Here is a 23,842-nt window from a genome sequence, read left to right on the forward strand (position 1 = left end):
CAGTGGCAGCAGAACACGCAGCCTAGCTAGTAGAAGCAGCACGCTCGATGCCACCCGACTCTGTGGTTTTCAATAGGCGACAGTGGCAGCAGAACACGCAGCCTAGCTAGTAGAAGCAGCACGCTCGATGCCACCCGACTCTGTGGTTTTCAATAGGCGACAGTGGCAGCAGAACACGCAGCCTAGCTAGTAGAAGCAGCACGCTCGATGCCACCCGACTCTGTGGTTTTCAATAGGCGACAGTGGCAGCAGAACACGCAGCCTAGCTAGTAGAAGCAGCACGCTCGATGCCACTCGACTCTGTGGTTTTCAATAGGCGACAGTGGCAGCAGAACACGCAGCCTAGCTAGTAGAAGCAGCACGCTCGATGCCACCCGACTCTGTGGTTTTCAATAGGCGACAGTGGCAGCAGAACACGCAGCCTAGCTAGTAGAAGCAGCACGCTCGATGCCACCCGACTCTGTGGTTTTCAATAGGCGACAGTGGCAGCAGAACACGCAGCCTAGCTAGTAGAAGCAGCACGCTCGATGCCACCCGACTCTGTGGTTTTCCATAGGCGACAGTGGCAGCAGAACACGCAGCCTAGCTACTAGAAGCAGCACGCTCGATGCCACCCGACTCGGTGGTTTTCCATAGGCGACAGTGGCAGCAGAACACGCAGCCTAGCTGGTAGAAGCAGCACGCTCGATGCCACCCGACTCTGTGGTTTTCCATAGGCGACAGTGGCAGCAGAACACGCAGCCTAGCTAGTAGAAGCAGCACGCTCGATGCCACCCGACTCTGTGGTTTTCAATAGGCGACAGTGGCAGCAGAACACGCAGCCTAGCTAGTAGAAGCAGCACGCTCGATGCCACCCGACTCTGTGGTTTTCCATAGGCGACAGTGGCAGCAGAACACGCAGCCTAGCTACTAGAAGCAGCACGCTCGATGCCACCCGACTCGGTGGTTTTCAATAGGCGACAGTGGCAGCAGAACACGCAGCCTAGCTACTAGAAGCAGCACGCTCGATGCCACCCGACTCTGTGGTTTTCCATAGGCGACAGTGGCAGCAGAACACGCAGCCTAGCTAGTAGAAGCAGCACGCTCGATGCCACCCGACTCTGTGGTTTTCAATAGGCGACAGTGGCAGCAGAACACGCAGCCTAGCTAGTAGAAGCAGCACGCTCGATGCCACCCGACTCTGTGGTTTTCAATAGGCGACAGTGGCAGCAGAACACGCAGCCTAGCTAGTAGAAGCAGCACGCTCGATGCCACCCGACTCTGTGGTTTTCCATAGGCGACAGTGGCAGCAGAACACGCAGCCTAGCTACTAGAAGCAGCACGCTCGATGCCACCCGACTCGGTGGTTTTCCATAGGCGACAGTGGCAGCAGAACACGCAGCCTAGCTGGTAGAAGCAGCACGCTCGAAGCACGGCAGCTCATTTTTACGGGGTCACGAATATTTACAACAGTTTTGAGGAGCTTATGGCGGCACCACGGGAGATTTGTCATCAGAAAGGCACGAAGTTAAAAAAAAAAAAAACTCGCTCGGTTGCGTCTTTTTAGTTAATTCGGGCCTTTTTTTCCCCCCACTGAAGCTGACGACAGCATCAAAATTCTAGCTCACGAGGCTGATTCGAAGCAGTTCGGCGTAATTTTCGCGATTCGTATGCTTTTGGAGCAGCTTGGCGCAAAGAAACGGCAATGTATCAAAAAAGCGCAATATGCACAGCTGTCTTGGAAGGAAAACCTAGGAAGCCATTAGGCGAGAGCTAACACTGTGCTCTAGAGGCTGGAAAGCTAGGCAAGCACAGATTTCGCCTGCGCTGCAGGTCTGTCTGGCAGTGTACTGGCAGTGGTCGGTTCAGTTAACGCTCCTTTTCAGCAGGCACTGGACTTCATTCCTTTGTAATATGTTCATGCTGCTTAAACTGAGCCTTTCAGCGGTAATCTGGCATAGATATGCTGTCGTTTTTCTTAGGTGCTCATTGAAAGTATCGATTTGCTTGCCATTCTTCATGTGACGTTCCAATATCTTGTTATTGCATTTAATGCTTTGCCCTCATCGCAAAACTGACTCCCCGCCCTGTGTAGCCCTGCAAAATGGAACCATGCGGGCTCGCACTGCATTGATGCTTTTGAAATAGGGAGTATGTCGACTCGCCAGTCTACCACATAATGTCAATATGAGTGGGCACTGCTAAGAAAATTCAAGGATTTTCAAGGACGGAGAAAAATTCCAGGACTTACAAGGTCCTTGAAGATACATTTTTTTTAAATTCAAGGGTTTTTAAGGATTTCAAGAACCTGTATGCACCCTGCATTTATTACACCAACAACTTATATTTCCCAAAACTGAAATTTCAAGAAAAATATAGCAACGCAATATAGTGTCGTGGTTTAGAAGTAGTCTAAAACATAAATATAAACTTATTTTTCTCTTAAAGTAGGATGAGACTTTGAAGAGTTACAAAATTTGGCTGTACAGCACTGGTAACAAAAGCTATGGCTATAAAATTTGCAAGCTAGTTTAAAGGTAGACAAAGATTGCATTGAAGCTCAAAATTAGTGTCAAATTTTGTTTAGTGCTTTTTATTTAGTTTTTGTTTAGTTTTACATGCGTTTTTTTGTTCAGATCTGCAATCTGTACAGCATTGAAACTTTGCACTTTCACAGCTACCAGCACTTTACATAAACAAAACTAAGATTGTGAGGGTACAACAAAAAATATATTTTTTTAATGTAATGTTTGTCTAGCTTGAAGATTGCTACTTATGTTTCTTTAATACTGAAAAATTACAGAAGCACATAGACAAATTAACGAATAGAAAGATTTTACATGCCTTACGCCCAATAGTTCCTAAGAAAAAGTACACGAACCCCAAAAATAACTGCTGCTGGTTTTATTATCAGTAATTAGATAGCCTGATGCTCTCACGTCATTGGGATCATATCAAAATGTCCCCCTCAAGGTGCATGTGGTCCATACATTTACCTTAATTTCTCAATTAGTAGAGCACTGCTGTTGACGATATTGATTTTTCAGACATTCCAAAACATTTATCTTTCAGTCTGACATAATTTGTTATTAGACTTTAGTGTCCCTTTAGTTTAATTGCACCACATACTGCACAAACTTATGGTCCAGAACTGTTAAAGAACCTGAACGACACCGTTAAAGCAGCAACCAAGGAAATCAACACGTACCTGGAGGTTCCTAAAATGGACTCGAGGCTTGCTCACCTCCAGGAGGCAAAACACGCCCTCTTGACCAAGTGGAAGACCCAGAGAGATAACCACGGACTGAGAGCAAGACTCGCACCTCTTAACAAGGAGATTGAATCATACGCGAAACAGCTCGCCTGACAGCAATGGGATGAGACGTGTACCAAAACAGACGAGTGTATGCGCAGAGGTAGCAAATGGAGCTTATTGAAAAGTCTTCTTAAGAATCAACAGTCGAAGAGCACCCTCAGCTTTGCAACGAATAGGCTCATAAAGAAGGAAAACACCATCGGTGTCACCCGAAAAGGGATCAGCTAACAACCTAGCAAATACCTATCTACCCCTCGCCAAGGATGGGGATAGCTCAGAGCAAGTATACTATACAGGAATCACGGCACCCACTTAAGATGAACCATTCACCGTGTCAGAGATCAGACATGCTCTCTTCAATTTAAATGGCAGATCAGCGCTAGGACCCGATGGAATCACAAACAAACTGCTCAGGAACTTGGACGACAGGGCAATCGAGATACTTACGTCCAAACTAAACGAGGTATAAAAACGGGGCATGTTCCAGTAGAATGGCGCAACGCAAAGATCCTCCTTATACCTAAACCTAGCAAGACCCCACATCTAACCAACCTGCTACCCATATCCCTTACATCATGCATTGGCAAAGTTGCGGAGCATGCGATCCATAACAGGCTTAAAGAATATATGGAAAACAAGGAGCTCTTTAGACACAACCTAATGGGCTTTCGACAGGCGTTGTCCACACAGGATGCTATGCTTCTGCTTAAGAGAGCTATATTTGATAACACGACTTTCGACATGAGGGAAATCCTCGCACTAGACCTCTCCAAGGCCTTCGACAGGGTGGTGCATAAACACATCCTCACTGAGATTTCCTCTCTTAACCTGGGCCAGCATTTTCATAACTTCAAGTCGTTTCTCGTGGATCGCAAGGCACATCTGTGGCTAGGCACGGTCTGGGGAGGGCCTTTCAAGCTCGGCAGCTGCGGCACCCCGCAGGGTTTCGTGCTCTCCCGCCTTTTATTTAATATCATCATACACAGGCTCTCCACACACCTTGCTCCAATCCCGAACATGGGTCCCGCCATTTATGCGGACGACATCACGATGCCAAGCAGCGATGGCGTAGTGGTTAGAGCATCCGCCTCTCAATGAAAAGGTCCGTCGTTCAAATCCCGGTGCCGCGCAGTTCACAACCGGATAAGGAAAAAATCCGCGTGGTGATGGAACTGCATTACGAGGCCTGGGGTGCGGCCTCACCGGTAACCGCCGCCGGGAACGCACTCCCTCACCAGAGAAGGATTGGCCACCCTGGTGCAGTATCTGGCCACTACCTCCCTCATGCATACATCAAATAACTCACGGCCCTCAGTCCCCAGCAGCTGCGAAACAACTGACCACGGCGGCGGTCAGATCTGCAACGCAGCAGAGAGTGCTAAGAATCTCTGGATTCGGACAGGCCGCCATTGGAACCTGAACTTGGCAACGTTTAACGCTAGAACCTTATCTAGTGAGGGAAGTCTAGCTATACTATTCGAGGGGCTAGAGGGTGTCAAATAGGATATAATAGGGCTCAGTGAGGTTAGGAGGACAGATGAGGCATATACGGTGCTACAGAATGGGCACGCCCTTTGCTATCGGGGCTTGGCCGACAGAAGAGAACTGGGAGTGGGGTTCCTAATTCACAGAAACATAGCTGGCAACAAAGAGGAATACTATAGCATTAATGAAAGGGTGGTAGGTATCGTAATTAAACTGAATAAGAGATACAAGATGAAGGTGGTACAGGCTTATGCGCCTACATCCAGCCATGATGATGCTTCAGTTGAAAGCTTCTATGAAGACGTGGAATCGGCAATGAGTAAGATAAAAACGCAGTATACAATACTGATGGGAGACTAATGCAAAGGTAGGGAAGAAGCAGGCTGGACACCAGGCAGTAGGAGATTATGGCATCGGTACTAGAAACGCCAGAGAAGAGCTACTAGTAGAATTCGCAGAACGCAATAATTTACGGATTTTGAATACCTTCTACCGAAAACGAGGAAACCGCAAGTGGACATGGAGGAGCCCTAATGGCGAAAACAAGAACGAAATAGACTTTATAATGAGTGCACACCAAGGCATCGTGCAGGATGTGGAAGTGGTTGGCAAGGTACGATACAGTGACCATAGAATGGTACGGTCTCGAATTCGCCTAGACTTGAGAAAGGAACGACAGAAACTGATACACAAGAAGCCAATCAATGAGCTAGCACCGAGAGGGAAAGTACAGGAATTCAGAGTCTCGCTTCAGAACAGGTACTCGGCTCTTAGTGAGGAAACCAACCTTAGCATAGATACAATGAATGATAATCTGACGAGTATCATTACGGAGTGTGCAGCAGAAGTTGGAAGCAGGCTAGTTAGACAGGACACTGGCAAGCTTTCCCAGGAAACGAAGAATCTCATTAAGAAGCATCAAATCATGAAAGTGTCAAGTACAACAGACAAAATAGAACTGGCAGAGCTTTCAAAGTTGATTAATAGGCGTAAGGTATCCGATGTAAGAAGGTATAAGATGGAGAGAATCAAACACGCTCTGAAAAACGGAGGAAGCGTCAAAGCAGTGAAGAGGAAACTTTGGATAGGCAAAAATCGGATGTATGCACTAAGGGACAAAGAAGGCAAAATAACTACCAATATGGATAGGATAGTTAAAATAGCGGAGGAGTTTTACAGAGATCTGTACAGTAGCCGGGACAACCACGACTTTAATACTATAAGAACTAGCAGTAACCCAGATGACACCCCACCAGTAATCATAGAAGAAGTCAGAAAAGCTTTGGAGAGCATGCGAAGAGGCAAAGCTGCTGGTGAGGATCAGGTAACATCAGATCTGCTGAAAGATGGAAGACAGATTGTGTTAGAAAAACTAGCTACCCTGTTTACGAGGTGTCTCCTGGCGGGAAGAGTATCAAAGTCTTGGAAGAATGCTAACATCATCTTAATACATAAGAAAGAAGATGACAAGGACTTGAAGAATTACAGGCCGATTAGCTTGCTCTCTGTAGTATACAAGCTATTTACAAAGGTAATTGCTAACAGAGTAAAGAAAACATTATAATTCAATCAACCAAAGGAACAAGCAGGATTTCGAACAGGCTACTCAACAATCGACCACATTCATACTATCAATCAGGTAATAGAGAAATGCTCAAAATATAACCAACCACTATACATAGCCTTCATAGATTACGAGAAGGCGTTTGATTCAGTAGAAATATCAGCCGTGTCATGCAGACACTGTGGAATCAGGGCGTCGATGAAGTATATATAAACATCCTGGATGAAATCTACAGGGGATCAACTACTACCATAGTGCTTCATAAAGAAAGCAACAGAATACCAATAAAGAAAGGTGTAAGGCAGGGGGACACAATCTCCCCAATGCTATTTACCGCGTGCTTACAGGAGGTTTTCAGAAGCCTAGAATGGGAACAGTTAGGGATAAGAGTTAATGGAGAGTACCTTAGCAACCTGCGCTTCGCCGATGACATTGCATTGCTGAGTAACTCAGGGGACGAATTGCAACTCATGATTACGGAGTTGGACAAGGAGAGCAGAAAGGTGGGTCTTAAAATGAATCTGCAGAAAACGAAAGTAATGTACAACAACCTCGGAAAAGAGCAATGCTTTGAGATAAGTAATAGTACACTTCAAGTTGTAAAAAACTATGTCTACTTAGGGCAAGTAATAACCGCAGAGCCGAACCACGAGATTGAAGTAACTAGAAGAATAAGAATGGCGTGGAGCACATTTGGCAAGCACTCTCAAATTATGACAGGTAGATTGCCACTATCCCTCAAGAGGAAGGTATATGACAGCTGTATCTTGCCGGTACTTAGCTACGGAGCAGAAACCTGGAGACTTACAAAGAGGGTTCAGCTTAAAGTGAGGACGGCGCAGCGAGCAATGGAAAGAAAAATGGTAGGTGTAACCATAAAAGACAAGAGAGAAGAGTGGATTAGGGAACAAATGGGGGTTAAGGATCATCAACGTCACCATCATCAGCCTGACTACGTCCACTGCAGGACAAAGGCCTCTCCCATGTTCCGCCAGTTCACCCGGTCCTGTGCTTGCTGTTGCCAATTAATACCCACAAACTTCTTAATCTCATCTGCCCACCTAACCTTCTGTCTCCCCCTAACCCGCTTGTCTTCTCTGGGAATCCAGTTAGTTACCCTTAACGACCAGCGGTTATCCTGTCTACGCGCTACATGCCCGGCCCATGTCCATTTCTTCTTGATTTCAGCTATGATCCTTAACAGAAGGTTAGGTGGGCAGATGAGATTAAGAAGTTTGCGGGTATAAATTGGCAGCAGCAAGCACAGGACCGGGTTAACTGGCGGAACATGGGAGAGGCCTTTGTCCAGCAGTGGACGTAGTCAGGCTGATGATGATGATGATGATCCCGATCTGGACACCCGGTGTCTCTCTGGCTAAGCTCGAACACTCCTTACAAAGCGCGTTGGAGGCTATGGAAGACTTTCTTTCAAACACAGGCCTTGACCTTTTTCTTGATAAATCTGAGCTACTGTTATACCAACCGTCCAGACAAGGGGTTTGTAACATTGTGCCTCTGGAAACTCTGTCGATAAAAATTCGAGCTAAAGTGGACAGCCCATAGCGAGTAGGGATTCCGTAAAGATTCTAGGTCTGCTCATTGATGCCAGGGGTTGTAACTCGAAGGCGCTCAACAGGCTCACGGGGCAGGCAAGCAATGTTCTAAGACTTGTCGCCCGCATTTCAAATCGCAGAGGTGGCCTCAAAGAGAACAATTTGATCAGAGCTTACCAGTCATTCTTTCTAAGCCATGTTATTTACATCGTGCCGCACCTTAAATGGGCTAAAGTGGAGAAGGCCAAACTCGTTTCTCTAATTAGAACCGGCCTCAAGCGCATGCTCGGCCTTCCACAGTCCACCAGCAGCGAGAAGCTCACACAGCTGCTCAAATAACAAGACTTTCATCCTCTAAGCCAGGAATAAAGCTTTTAGAATCAGGTATTCAGCCTCTGCATCAACAGGTGACGAAAGTTCACTTGTCCAGGGAATTCCGCACTCAAATCATGGTTGACCCTGTCCCACGTAACATCCACCCAGTGCATAATGAGGGTAGAAGAGGCGCGAGAGCCAAGGCCATGCTAAAAAAGATTAATCAGCACAAACTAGAAGCCCTCTTTGTCGATGCTGCCAGGTATCACAGTGGGAATAAGTTTGCTATTTTGGTTATTGACGTAGAAGGTAACCTCATCAATGCAGCCTCCGTTTATGTGAAAATTGCCCATGTGGCAGAGAAAGCGGCAATCCCTCTGGCTTATCACAGCACAAAAGCCGCCGCTAACTCTCGGACTCGCGTACGGCAGTCCGATCTTTCTCCAACGCCCTTGTGTCTGAACAGTCGAACAGTATTGTGGCGAAAGCACTTCAACAAACATGGGAGTGCAGCAAAAGAGGCTACCACATTGCATGGTTTCCAGTCCATCTAGATGGTTCAGTTAAGCCGCTCGGATGTAACCTTAACGGGCAGGCTCACCGGATAGCGCGCGATTTCACGTGCCGCGCTGTCGCGAATAGCCATGCTCATAACGAGGTTGACATTTACAAAGATACGTTGTCTACTTTTTATGAAATTGTTTCGCACTACCGTCTGGCCTGAAAAATTTTTCTAGCCCCCCACCCAATTTGACCAAGCCTCAGGCGAGCACATTTAGACTATTTCAAACCCGTTCATATCCTACTCCTTGATCCCTTCACTGGATAGGCCCCCATCATTCGCAGTCATGCCCCAAATGTGGCCACGACTCATGTTCCTTTATTCACATGCTCTGGCTGTGCCCAGCCCTTAACGCCTCTCCGCCCATCACGAAGGAGCAATGGGGTGCATCTCTAAAGAGCAGCAGCCTTCATACACAACTCCAGGCCCTCCAGAGGGCCCACGACATCGCGATGGAACTTCGACTTTCGGTCCCATCGTGGGCGGAGCCACCGACTTGATATAGCGGGAGGCTTATAGCTCCCCTAAATACCTGTCCCTCAGGACTTAAAGTTCTTGTCATGACAAGGCCAGGCCCACATTTAAAGCTTTGGAAAAGCTGACAGCGACATAATGTACAGTGGGATGTGCATGTGTTCAAGCTAATCTCATGGCTTCTGATGAGGTGCATTTACAGTACCCAAGTGTTGTTTACCTAGATATACTGAACTGCTGTCCTTAGAAATGCATGTGTAAGTCACATCGATATCAGTAAATAAAGCACGCACAAAATCTTTTGTAGTTATAAAAGTAACAATATGAACAACCATTATCACACTTAGTTGTGTTACTTTTACTGTCAGTCTGCCCAGGTGCTATCTATAAATAACACCTAGTTCTACACAGCGTGTATCTCAGCATAGACAGCTATACTCAAGGCAGCGCATAGATCTAAATATTTTTAACCTTACCGGTTACAGAAGTTTCAACAGATGACTGCTAGCAATGTTGCTGCTGAGCAAGGACGACATGTGTTTCTCAACCTACTACCCAGAAATGTTAGCTACAGGCCATTTTTACTTTTCTTGATCCTGCCGTGCCTTCATTGGCGATTGCAGCTGTTAAAATCTCGGTAACAAGTAAGGTAAAAAAATATTCAGGCAGTTCTATCAGTGTGGCTGTGCTTGCTCAGTTTCAGTTTATTTCAAAGGGATACTGAACAAAAGTGGAAATACTGACAAAACTTCGTAATTCTATTTAGAAGATGCAACTGTTATGATAAACAAAGTTAATATCCATAATTTTTAACAGTTAGCTGTATTTTTTAATTTCCAAATTTTTGAACAGTTGCTGTATTTTTAATGAACTCTCAGCAGCCGGCGGCCTCAAGCGAGCAGAAGCAGCGACGCCACATTCGCCGAGGCGTAGGCACGGTGCACGAGTTCCTGTCCTCTTCGTTTTTTCCACCTCTCCTTTCATTCTACTCTCCCTCTTCCACAAAAGTGCTAATGCTTTCCCTCATTCGGGAGCATTGTTATTGTCACAACCCGTGCTGTTAGTACTGGTTATGGGGACCAGAAGGGGAAGATGAGAGAGTTGTGTCCGGAGCACGTGTGGATCCTACCTTCTTATCTGGGAAGACGCGATGTCCAGCAAGCAACGGCTGGCATTGTTGGCTTGCCCGTTTTGGGTGGGTCTGAGGTCACCTCCTGCAGTTCACAGCGTGGCCGCTAGACGCGGCAGTTTGTGGAAAACGCATTAAATTATTTATTTTCCCGTAGTTTCTGCCTGGAATGAAGGTTGGCTATATGGATTTCAGGACCCAATCGTTTAATTTGGTTGAAAATCTTGGTTGCAAAAATTTTGTTTAGTATCCCTTTAAATGGACACTAAAGGCAAATATTAAGTTGATGTTTATTGCTGAAATAGCAGTCCAGAAACCTCATAGTGGTACCTTAGTGCCAAGGAAGTGCTTATTTTGAAATAAAATAAGCGTTTTAGTGGTTCGCATTACGTTGGCACACTTCAAATTAGCCGCCTCAAAGTGGCCGTCTTGCGTCACTGTTGCCATGCACAACGCTACTTGGCTTTACTGCGCAGCTGGCGACATTATTAGCAGCAGAGCGAAAGTGACGAGAGCCACAGCAGCAACAATAGCCATTGAACAATTTCCTGCTATGGCCTCCAATATGGCAGACGTGCTTGGTTCAACTGGGCCCTGCTAGGTGGCACGACCTGTCTAGTTTAACCAGGCGAAAATTGAACTTTTGAACCACTCGCACCATTCGCCATAGTAACGTCCGGCAATTATTTTTTCCATGAATCAAATAAAAACGAACAAGCTACATTTTATTACGTGTCTTTATACACAGAAGGTTTTTATTTATGCAGGTAGTTCTATTACTAGTGATTAAATTTAAGCGGTAACTCTGACGCCATTGGGATCATTTTGCAAATGCCCTTCTTGAGGCGCATGTGTTCTCGTGCATTCGCCTTAATTTCACGGTCAGTAGGGCACTGCTGTTGATATTATTGTCGTCTTAGACCTCATACATTGAACTTTCACTCCCTACATGAATTGTTCCTTTTTTTACTTTAGTGACCCTTTAAGACATTATTGGAAGATGGCACCCATGCAGCATCACACCAGATAAATCTGCTCATGAGTGTACCAATCTCACAGCATATTGTTATGAAATAACTTTTTTTTGGCACTACGTAGCCATCAGGTCAAATTTTAATTATACACATGCGACTCATTTAGGTATGACGCATGAGTAAGGTTCCATGCTAGAAGGTATGTCATGAATGCTCAAAGGCAGCAGTGACAAACTGGCTGAAGAAGATGTGTGTGCTTGAATGGTGCTGTGGCTGTGTTTAGGAGCAGGCAAAATGAGATAAAAAAAATGCTCTGTCTAAACCAAGGGAAGGCATACTGGGTATTTGTCATTACAACAATGCCTGGGCTATTTTGTAGAATGTGCTTCTGGCAAGCTTTGCATAGTTAAAATGTAGATTCAAATGCAAAGTATAGGAGAATTAACTGAAACAGACAAAAAGGTGGTAGAACTCTCTACTTAGACATTACACTTGTATTATACTCATGCATATTCTTACTAAACCATTTTATGAAAACATGACCCCATAGTTTGGGCACTTATTGCTTATCGCCGCACATGAATCTTCAGCCTGAAGTAAAGTAATTTACCGGGACCTGACAGTGCATGACAACAACACCTGATAGCGCAATCTTATAAACCAATAAACTAAACGTGCCTTTTCAATTGTCATCAGAACGGCAAATTAATTAAAGCTGTCGCGCGTGTTGAAAATAGGGATTATTGAAGACATTGGGCAGCATTCATTGACAGGCCAGCAAGATTGGGAGAAGAATGCACGGCTCCACCAACGAACAAACAGGAGTTCAGCAAATAAACAAAATAAAGTGCCTGAGAAATGGGCGAGTCAGCCCGCAACAAACTCCTCTCCGACCTAGAAGACGCTCGTGATCAACTCAACGTGCGATCTCTTGGGACAAGTACTCACAACCATGGGAGCCAACAATCAAGATTACAACAGCAAACGCTAATGTAAAGGACAGAATTGTTGCAGTGGTTTCTTTCGGGTTCAAGGCGGTCAAGAACAAAAGACGCCAATTGAACATGTTTACCCCACCCATTGAAAAACTCCACCTTTACTCCACACCAAACATCATTGCGGAAGAGGGACCAATTAGTTTCGACTCTTCGCCCTTCTAGAAAGAACACCAAGAAATAGCAACTATCAAAATGAGACAGCCCGAAGGGGAAGAGAAAAGAAGTAAAAAAAAATAAAAAAAGCTTCCCATCGCCCCTCGAGTCAGGTGCCACGGCCGAGCTGGATGGCTTAATTTCTGGCGCGTCCAGCTTAACCAGAACCTTGCGTGGTAGGCAATACACTTATCGAGCGGATATTTCAATTCATACATTGCGGCAAACGACAGAAAACTAATTAAAATTGAGTTTAAGCCTAAAACTAGGCTTACCTTTCGAGCGACAATGACCGCCGTGAAGCGCCGAAGCGTGAGATGTGTTGCCCGTCGGCCTTTTCCAACCTCTCCAGTTGTTACAGAGACTTTCGGGCTCGCTGATCCAAGAGCAGAGAGAATCTTCTTCAAAGCGGTCGCTGTCCTCGAAGGAAAAGCGATCTCCTTCGTCCCAGTCAAACATTACCACGCCTGAGCACCGCTGGGCCGATTGGAGCGGCCCGCAGGAATTTATACCTCCCAAATTATAACATCCAGGGTTTCTCCCGACGCCGATGTGGGGCTCATCTCGGTGCGCAGCAAAACTTGACGGAACTCGGGACGAAACGCTGCCGCAACTTGCGGCGAAACTCTCGAAAACAGTCCTTTCGAGTCTGCCCCCGAAAATGAGCGATATTCGGATCCCTTGTTGTCAGCTGTCCTGGGCTCAGCTGCCCATTTTTTTCTTCTTATTCTTTCTCTCACCCTCAACGCTCGGTGGGTTCAGATACGTGAAACTTGAGATGGCGAACGTCAACTACGCCGCAAAATTTGTAGCATAAGTTAAGCTACTGCCACAACATCAAGCTTGAAGAAATTAGGCAAATTTGTAAGCGTACCTAGGAAGCGACCAAATGTATGTTTACACTAAAACTTCACTCCTAGTGATAGCGACGACAGCAATCCGCAACTAATAAAAAGAAGGTAGTTGCCGAGCATGACCTACTACACTCCTGACCTGTTCAGATAGCGGGGTTCCTATGGGAGCGCGTGTCCCCGCTCTCGTTCAATCGCTCGCCGTAGGTGGCGCTACCTATAACCTGTTCGTCTGTTTCTTTACGGTTGTTTTGTAGGCGCTGGTATAAGAATGCCTGCATTCTGCAGTGAACTGGCGGCATATATGTGACTATTTCTTCCCATACATTGCTGGTTAAGCAAGGTGTTCAGAGCGCTTGAGTATTTATAGCACACTGGTTGACAAACGTGGGAACCCGTAGATTTACACGATGTAGGGCAGCCTATGCGTGGTCGCGTGCATTTTATTGCAAAAAAATTCTGAATGTCTTTTAGTATTATTATTTCTGAATAATTCTAAATTTTGGATCATAAATACGCACTACGAGTGCTTTGTTGGTCAAAATTTGACCACAAACAGTGAAGATTACGTCAGCGAGCAGGTGCTGACTAGCGCCACGCCGCTCGTAGGTTACGGCCCTAGCGGCAGAAGGTATGAACTAGAACGTGGGCGCTGGAAGAGGTGCTCTCTGGGCAGGTCAGGAGTGTAGTAGGTCATGGTTGCCGAGCATTAGACCACAGAACCTAGCCCTGATTGGACAATAAATTCAAATATTTATATCAATAAACAATTCAAAAATTACAAAAATAAAACAAAACAAGTTATTTCAAATTATTTATGAAAGAGTTTTTTTGTTTTTTCATTAGAATAAAATAAATTTTAAGTGCGGAGCTTTTACACATTTGCAGCGGGAGCCATGTTAGTTAGCCCAGCGCCTCCTCTATTTGTGCCTGTTGCGTCGCACCCGTTCCCATTGCTCTACGATTGGCGCTCTATTTCTCCAAGTAACCGCGTGGTAGCGTCAGATTATTACCCTCTCGCGTGGTCTCTTTTTGTTTGATTGCTATGGGTGGATGTGGTGCAGCCACTGTCTTTTTCAAATTTTATGCGATTACTTTCCTTCGTATTCGGTAATTTCGCATTCGTGCGTTTGTTTTGGTAACGTATTACGAAAGAACGCGTCGTAAGGTGTCTTATTCTTTGTTTGCAAGTGCTCGAAGGAGTGCTCTGCCAAATATCGATCCCGATCGAAATATAAGTTGAATTCACAGGTTGAAGTAATGAAACAAGACATAACAGTTTTATATGCACAAAAACCAAAAATAAGAAGAAATGAGTCAGTACAAGTTAAGAAACAAACGGTTGAACTGAAACTACTAGCAGAGTCCTTCAATGCTGCTACTAGTCAGTCCAACGTTGAAGGTGCGTGCGCGTCGTGCAAGCTTTTAAAAACTTTAAAAACTTCTATGACAACGGCTTCCTTTGATAAAGCCTGGCCACAGATTTTTTATCGGTGAAGGCGACAGCATAGTTTGTGAACAGCGGCTTCATGAACTTTCTGCACACAAGTTCTATTAATTTGCACCTTTGGATTTGGTCACAACGGTCACACAGCTGAGAGGCTTAAGGAGAGCTGCGCGGTGCAGAAGCATCACGTCCACAAACACACGCACGAGCTCCGCAGTGGGGTAGCACAAGCCACCTCTGTCCGGGTGGGAAATCAAGCCGTCCGTAGCACTGGTGCTGCTCCCTTTTGCCTTCAAGACTAACGACACGCAGCGCTCGCAGTTACTCACGACGCGAGATATGTATCCTGCGATGAGAGAAACTGCTGCTATATCTGGCGTGGGCATAAACGGCTTCGTTGAAGTGCAGAGTTCATGCAGTAGGTGCTGCACCAAATTTACTGCTGCGACCACGCTTGTTGATGTGCTGCTTGACTCGCCGCTCCTAGTAATGGTCCCCGAGAAAGTGAACGAAGCTGAGCTCTGCACTTTGCCTGTGTGGGAATGCCACAACGATGCCCGTCTTCGGCATCTTCTCAAGGCCCGAAAGAGCGCTTCTGACATCAAGCATATCATTGAATGTAAACATTCGACAGAAGTATGTCTGGTTGGGTATGAAACTGGGAGATGATTTAGACTCCAACCAAAAGTTTTGCAGAACCCGACGTTTCGAAACTGACTTGGTTCTTTCCTCAGGGGTGGTGGTGCACATGGTAGTGGTTAGAATATGAGAAGAGGCACCTAATTTCTGCAACCCGGTCGGGAGCACGGCGCAGTGTCTGTCAGGGGTGACTGCGTAGACTACGTAGCAGCGGCGTCTTCAAAGCACTCGCGGGGTGGATAATGACGCGCCCCTCTCTCTCTCTCGTTTTGCCATGGAGCGCAGTCCGTGTGTCTACACTGGGGGAAGGGTTCCAAGAGAGCGGTTGACGTTATGGGCTGTCCTCTGTATATGCAACGACTCGAGTAATAACCTTCTCCTCCAGTTCGGCTCGCTTTCAAGGATATCACTGCAGCCAACGTTAGTCGAAGCGTCCCAAAGAGGTATTCGATGGGGTCGCTTGAAAACTTTCTAGTCAACTCAAATTTGAACCCTCTAACAGAAATCTGATACACTGGACGTTGGCGACTGTGGTGAATACCAGTGCATGGTGAGTTTCTTTCGTTAGAAAGTTCATTGGTGCGCTTGCGATCTTGAGATCTTCAATGTATTCTAAAAAAAAAAACAAGTTCCAGCCAATGAAGTTTGAAGTGCTCAGGATCATCAAACTGCCTGGTGTCCGGATAGTTCTGGTGAATATTCTGCTGGCAGTTCCTGAATTCCGTGAGGGCGAACCATCTGCTCATGCATGAACTCAACAGTTGGGCCGACGCTGGCGAACTTTGCGTCGCACGTGTGCCCGGCATGATCTTTCATGAAGGACAAAGCCGCTGTCTGTCACGGCTGGTGAAAACAACTGGACGGCATGTTTGACTCCCATTTTTTACATATTAGACGGATAGACGTGTTACCTCGTGAGAAAACTGACCGGCTTGATAATCGAGCCCCGCTGCATCTTGTTAAGGTCCTTTATGAAGGTTGAAGAAATTTCGCCATTTCTTCCCAATTCTCGTGCCAGAAATTGCAATTTGATGTTTTTTGAGGATGTGACTCTGATCGAACGCCAGAAACAAACTGCGGCTTGGTTCGGCGGGATGAGGCACTCGGGTTTTCGGTTGCCCACCTGACAATATTTCCATTGCAGCGATGTTTATTTTCTGGTTGTCCGTCACAGCTCGAACTATCTTCAGTTTTCTTGATGACGTGCTTGGTCGTTTACACAAGTAGTTCACCAGCGTATTATCTGGTAAAGAAGTATCCCACTGGGATCCGAAACCTAGAGTGAAGGCCACAGATCAAAAAGCACAAAAGCGAGTTAGCTTCTTTCCGAGTCTGACAACACTTGGTTGAGAGCGCCCATGTCTATGTCTCCCAAGAAGACGTCTCGTTGTTTGTGGTATTCAAGCCTTTGCTTTATTCTCATTTCGTCTATGATGAGGCTGCAGATTTTGGCTTGCTCCGTCCCGAGGCACTTGATTTCAGTGTTGAGCCTCTGCTTCAATAGCTCACTGAAGCCTACTTCTCCGGCAGTTGTTCACATGTATCTTTGTAGCATATGTTCGGCCCGGGAGTGTGAGGAGCTCGGTCCTGATATACTCGTATGACTTTGTTCAGAGGCTTCTCAGAATCACGCACTGTCGTATAGTGGCTTCACACCACTTTGTTTTTTTCACCTTGTAGTTTAGTTGGTCCATTATCACTCTGGCTTTAGTGCAGCCTTGATCGCAGTCTCTGAATACTTGAAGAAATTTGCTTACGTAGCACTCTTCCTTTAAACTATGCAGCTCTTTCTTATAGGCACCTACTGTTGCCTGCAGCCTTTCATTTCGTTGCTTCCACGCCCTTTCTTTGTCGCGCCATTTTTTCCGCTCCAAAAGGCTGTTGCGGAGCTTATGCTGTCGGCATTGAACACCAAAGGTCCTAAAGGCACGCGCACCCGCACCCTCTTTTGCTGGCTTCGCATCAGTTGGCTCAAGAAAGTTTGCGGAATGACAGTAGTGACTAGCTGCTGCTACAAAAGGCAAGTCTTGGATGTCGCTTGGAGCAACACCTTCTGGTTGTTGCCGGCTACTGGGCTGCAGTGGCTTCGTCAAGCGTGTTTGCGCGAACTTCTGGCGCCGGTGCAGGGCGCGAATCGATTTCCTGACTTGGCAGACTTACCAACGTGTCCGTTGAGGAATCGCGCTTTCTTTTCCGAGCGCTGCTACAGCTTCTCACCTTTGGTGGTTCCTTCCTCATGTATGATGGGTAATGCGGAAAGACACTTGGCACCGCATCGGGCTTTAGCATGCGTCTTTTGGTATTTTCCCTAAATTCAGTATCCACAAAATGTAGGCTGCACATGGCCGAGTAACTTGAAGTGGAATTCGGCACCCAGTTCTTCCGCGCAATAACTCGTAGCCATCTTTCACGTAGCTCAGTGTTCGCTGGAATTTCGTGAGAGGACACATCTGCTTCTTTTTTTCGCTGGCACGAAGTGCAGAACGGAACGCAACAGCAGCGCATTGTGACCGATGGAAAAGCAGGATGTCATCACCGCTGAAGCAAACAGACGGACCTACAACTGCCACTGCGACCAAACGACGGGTTAAACTTGTCGTCTGCAAGGTGACTGGGACGTGAATTATCACTCTGGTAAGAGGTATATTGACAGTTCATTTCACCTTTATTATTTATTACGCGTGAATACTACTTATTTTAATGTGATAGCAACAACTCCGAGCAAGGTTCGCAATTACTCTAAACAGATGACAAAAAAAAAAAAAGAGCAGAAAACCGGTGCGCGTCGTCTGCTAGATGATGATGATTTGCTGCTGTTCCCTTTTTAACGGGCGGGTGTACTTATAATATGTAAAGACACCCCAGCACACAGATGGGAAAAATAAAAATAAGAAAAAATAAAAAAGTAAGACAAAACAATAAAAAACCCAACAGACGTGCTGAGCAAGAGGGAAGAAAACCGAACAAACAGAAAGGGGTGGGGAAATCAGAAGAAAGCACAAGCACAAGAGTACGCTCAGTTTGTGTTTGCTAACACAACTACGCTTTGACACTGCCTCTCATTACACTGCGTCACCTTGTGTTCTCGACCACTGTGCCACAACTATATTGCACTAGAATATACCACAACCACTGCCCTCCAGCGTTCAAGGCGCCGCATCAACACTCTCGCTGCCTGCAGATCAGTCTCTTCATCTTCCTCCGCAAAGCCCAGCGCGGAGCGCAATGACTCCGCGCGCGGGAGTCCTATCTGTCCGCACTCAATCAGAAGATGCGCAATTGTCTCGTCCGTACTCCCGCAGGCACGACACAGCACCGAAGCCGTCTCCCCACTGATCGTTCTCTTGTACGTAAAGAGTTAGAAGCGCGCCGGCTCGTGCCTCGAACAGAAGCGAACTCCCGGTGCTGTTGTCGTAAATGCGAGCTGAGCCTATCGTGCTTTTACTGTTGCGGTAAAGTTCGAGAGTAGCTTTTCCACTCATTGCGTGTTGCGATAGCTCCTCCTCCTTGTCGCGTACCCGTTCACGCACCTCCTTGGTATAGAGTCTTGAAGTTTCCGCCTGTACCGGCTCTGTGAATGATACGTACTTCTTTTCTAGTCGGTACACCCGGTTCACCCAAGTTGTACGCATACACGTTGCCGCAAGGTATTCGTATACCTGTTTTGCCCAGCGCTCTCTGCACATAAATTGAAGGAGACCCCTGTACACTAACTTGTTGGAGGCCTCGCGCGCTTCAAAACCAGACCAGCCGAGGTCCCCCTGTCTTGGTTGCCACTCGATCTTCCATGGCACGTGTGCAAGCGCCATGCGGCCAACTTCTCGTTGCCGCCGCTCCAGCCATGGATTCTCTGGTGGCGGCTGTCATGCAGACTACTGCGTTGGCAAATGTCAGGCAGGGAACGTGCACCAGTTTCCATATGTCCCGCACCATGATGAAGCGGTTGCACCCCCACAAGATGTGACGCCGAAGAATGCTCTCAGCATGCAGTCAGGCTTGGCGGATATGGGCTTCCTGCTGATTATATATGCTGGCCTCAGAGCAGAGTAGCACACCCAGGTACTTATATGTAGTCTCTATGGCAATGTTCTCACTTCCCAGCTTGAGATCTACAGCTTCAGCGATGTTGCCAGCAAATGGCACAACCTTGGTTTTTTTGGCGTTGAAGTGTAAGCCCAGTGAACTCATTTCTGTCGCACAGATGTCCAGGAGTGCCAGCAGCTCTGCGTTGCTTTCAGCCATTAATACCACGCCATCCGCAAAGGCCAAGCCAGGCAACCGTCGATTTTCATTGATTCCGCTTGTGCTATACTTCAGGCGGAATCCAAGACTGGACTGGAGTAGTGCTCGCTCCATGCCCGACACGTATAGCAGGTAAATAATCGGCGAAAGCGGACATCCCTGCCGAAGACCCCTGCACACGCTTACCGGCTCACTCTTCACATTGGCGAATTGGGCAATGATGCTATTGTTGGCGTAGAGACGCCTCACTGTCGCCAATAGCTTCTCCGGCATACCCAATGTGGCTAGACGAGTGAACAAGATATCATGTGGGACATTGTCGTAGGCTTTTTGGACATCCATGAAGCAGCATAACAATGAACGTCCTTCTATGCTGGCGATCTCCATACATTGTGTGAGAACGAAAAGGTTCTCGTCAAGTCCCCGCCCCGTGCGAAAACCGTTGTGCAGCTCTGTAAGCTGCCCTTTACATTCGGCCCATCCACTTATCCAGGGTAAAAAGCCTGTACATAGTGCTGGTGACTGTGAGTGGCCGGTAGTCCTGGGGGGTTAGAGTTACTGTATATGCTACCTAAAGGTAGCATATACAGTAACTCTAAAGGGTACAGCCACATCCATCCATCTATAGAGTTACTGTATATGCTACCTAAAGGTAGCATATACAGTAACTCTATAGATGGATGGATGTGGCTGTACCCTTTAAAATGGGCGGTGGCTAATGCCATCTAGCCATAACATTTAGTGAACTAACGACTAGATTTGTCTTTTTTTCTTTAAATAGTAAAGTTGAGGACTGGTACTTTGCAGTGAAGGGTTTAATTTTCACTCGTGCCTTGACTTTAGCCACCAATCAGACAACCTTCTTCTAGTTAATTCTACCCGCTTAAAGTCTACTTTGCCCTTTCTGTCCCCAAACACCAGTGCTTTGAAAAACTCTGCGCCATCATCTTGAACTATAGGTTGAAGCCCTTTACAGAACACTATCAAGTGTTCGGCAGTTTCCTCCTCATCTCCACATGCACTGCATACCATGTCTATCCCTTCGTATTTGGCCCGATATGTCTTGGTTCGCAATACTCCCGTCCTGGCCTCAAACAGTAGAGAACTACGCCGGGTATTATCATAGATCCTTTCCTTGGCAATTTACTGCTTAAAAGTTCGATAGATTTCTAGTGCGGACTTGTTAATCATGCCAATTCTCCACATGTCAGTCTCCATTTTCTTCACTTTCCTCTTAACCGATAGTTCTTTTTGGTTTGGCCACCTGCTGTTTTCTAAGTATTTTCCAGTCAATTTCCTGGTTCGCTTCCTCCATTTTGTATCGACAATCTTCATGTAAAAGTAGCTAAAAACCTTCCTAGCCCAACGCTCCTCCCCCATTTCTCTCAATCGCTTCTCAAATTTTATCTTGCTGCTAGCTTTCCTGCCCTAGAATGATGTCCATCCCATATCACCTTGTACTCCCTGATTTGGTGTATTCCCGTGATCTCCTAAAGCAAGCCTACCAATTTCATGTTGCTTAATTTCTAATCTTGCTTGAACTTCTGATCTCATGCACAAGACCGCATTGCCAAACGTCAGACCAGGAACCATGACCCCTTTCCATATTCCTCTCACAACATCATGCCTATTGTATGGAGGGTAATAGCGCAGAGCCGCCCAGCGGCGTCGAGGGGCAGAATCGAGAGAGTAAAGAAAGAGGGCATGGCCGGCGCGGCGGTGCTCACGCGGCAGGCACAAAAAGTATAGGGGGTGCCGGTTAGCCATGTGCAACTTGTCAAGGGACTCCTGCGTTGTGCGTGTGTGCAGGGTTCATGTCAAGCAATCGTTTGTATTTTCATTTGCACTCGCAGGAATGAGTTGCAATTCTGTGTATTAATATAGGGAATACTTACTAGTGGCGGTCACTTGTTTTGTGTTTCGGTGGCGTGTTTCGAAGCTCACACCTACACCGTGTTTCCCACGTGGCTGCGGCAGCTACAATGGATGATGACCAAAAAGCCAAAGCTCACCGAGCTCGCCACAGTGGTCGCAAAGCTGACAAAAAAGAGAAGAAAAATGAACATGTTCAGGAACTGACGGCAAAGCAGCGAAACCCGAAGGCCTTCTCTGTCCAATCTGTGCAGAAGGCAGAGAAAAAATTCAGAAGGTTGGTATGCTTCATCGCACGGTACGACGAAGTGCATGGTTTCCTGTGAACACTTATAATGTCTTGCTGTATGCGCATATAGCGTATCGCAATCGCGTTCCAAGTACTTGCTTTTTATCTGCGTTCGATTGGCTCATTCTGCTTTAGATATGAAGCATGTGCAGGCAGTGGCGCGTAGTGCAAAAACAACGCAACAAGAAAGTGTGAACTCTCGTTTTATGCCATCTAAATAAATTATATAGACTAATTGCTTGCTAGAGTTAAAGCTCGGGAAAGTTGGTTCATTGTGCGCCGCTATAAAATTAAACGAACACAAAGGAATGCAGACGACGACGGCGGCAGCGCCTGGCATCTTCTGTTTTCCATTGTGTTCGTTTAAATTTTCAACGCTGTTTTCTCTTCAAGGCTAATAGCGCTAGAGATATAACTGGCATTTCGTCTGCGATGATGTAATAATTCAATTAACATAAAGAGTAATGGAATATGACTGTTTATAAGGCTGGTATCTTGAACCTACTCGAGAGATATGTACGCGACTAGGTGTATTTCATTGCATGCAGTTGTTTGTCATTGACTAATAATTACGCTCATTTTGAAAATAGAGCATGTATTGTTCATTGAGTTCAATTTTTTATTGCACATATTTATTATGTCTTCGTTCGCAAGTCTCTTATGTTGTTCCTTTAGTGTAGAGGAGCGACACCATCATTACTCTCATATAAATTCTCTTTTATTGAACATTTAACACCTCAGTATTCTCATTCTTTGACTATGTTCCAAGAAACCTGAAATTTTTAATCAGTGCTGAATATTTTACAGTTTGGGTATGGCCTTTCTCTTTCATATTCTAACATGAAGCAAAGTAATTCCTGAATTTCTCTTTCAAGGGCTAAGGACTTACAAGAGAAGCGACACCACGTCCCCCTTGTCGATCGCACCCCAGTTGAGCCACCACCATACATTGTGGCTGTTGTTGGGCCTCCAAAAGTTGGCAAAACAACCCTTCTGCAGTGCCTCATTAAGAACTTCACAAGGCAGTTTGTGAGCACTATAACTGGACCAATCACTATTGTGTCTGGTAAGGAGTAAGCTAGCATATTCTCTTGCGCATCAATATAATGCATTTTTACTGCACTGAAAATGCTCCAATTTTGCCACTTTACCGTGAGACAGACAGCTTTTGTGCAGTGCATACTTGATAGCCTTTGATTATTTCCTATATTATTACAACACTAATTAAACCCTTAACAACAAGGAGCAAAATCTATTTTGGGAAAGAAAACCAGTTCTTTTGATTGACTATGTAATGTAGGACTTTGCTTGGAGGAGTAGGGCCATCTTTAATGGTCATGGACTGTGCTGCTAAAACCAGTTACTAATACATGTGCTTTTATATGTTAGCCATGTAACTTATTTTGCTCATTATCAATGAGCTGTGAAGGTGTGGTCTACAGGATTGCACTGTGGTGACGAGTGCTATCCGTGCTATCCTGAAGACTACAGTGAACCTCGAAGGGCTGCTAAATGCTTCTGATAGTTTGTTGGCTGCATGTGTCATAGGTTTGCTTATGACATGATTACAATATAAAAGAGATGCCTTTACTCCTTATGAAAATGTTTTGCTGCGTGCTTTTGCATACAGGCAGTGTTGGACATGCCTGCACTGCTGGTGCAATTGATAGCTTGGAGCTGCCAGTGATAGCATTTTCTTCAGCATGTAACTGCTATGCATCACTTGCACGCGACTTCAGTGTCTGTCTTTCGTCCTCCATCACAGATCTAATGGAACACATGTGTATCGGTGGCCGTGCCGAGCTTACATTTGTGCGGCAGATTGTTTGGCATAGCGCACGTGTTTTGATCATTTGCTGTGCCCTTGTCACAAAGAAAAATCGATCAAGCCTTCTGTCTACTGCCACGTGCTCGTTGATGGGGCCATATGCCGAGATCGTATCCCAGAGTTCCGTGGTGGGGCATAGTTGCTAGTTAAGTATATCATGGAAACCTGAAAC

General features: G+C 46.1%; 2 protein-coding genes across 9 annotated transcripts in view; one reads left to right on the forward strand and one right to left on the reverse strand.

Annotated features, from left to right (window-relative positions):
- The window catches only part of Dora (zinc finger SWIM domain-containing dorado), a 254,430-nt gene extending 241,331 nt beyond the window's left edge, over positions 1–13,099 (reverse strand). For all 6 annotated transcript variants that reach the window (XM_075879288.1, XM_075879287.1, XM_075879292.1 and 3 more), the window contains exon 1: positions 12,778–13,099. In XM_075879288.1, the coding sequence (XP_075735403.1) occupies positions 12,778–12,961 (184 nt within the window). In that variant the 5' untranslated portion in view covers positions 12,962–13,099. The remainder of the gene's footprint in view (positions 1–12,777) is intronic.
- An 8,337-nt stretch (positions 13,100–21,436) lies between these two features.
- LOC119161430 (ribosome biogenesis protein BMS1 homolog) overlaps positions 21,437–23,842 on the forward strand; it is a 166,620-nt gene continuing 164,214 nt past the window's right edge. For all 3 annotated transcript variants that reach the window (XM_075879293.1, XM_075879295.1, XM_075879294.1), the window contains exons 1-2: positions 21,437–21,830; positions 22,718–22,908. In XM_075879293.1, coding sequence (XP_075735408.1) covers positions 21,664–21,830; positions 22,718–22,908 — 358 coding nt within the window. In that variant the 5' untranslated portion in view covers positions 21,437–21,663. The remainder of the gene's footprint in view (positions 21,831–22,717; positions 22,909–23,842) is intronic.

Source organism: Rhipicephalus microplus, chromosome X (assembly GCF_043290135.1).
Source record: "Rhipicephalus microplus isolate Deutch F79 chromosome X, USDA_Rmic, whole genome shotgun sequence".
Lineage (NCBI taxonomy): Eukaryota > Metazoa > Arthropoda > Arachnida > Ixodida > Ixodidae > Rhipicephalus > Rhipicephalus microplus.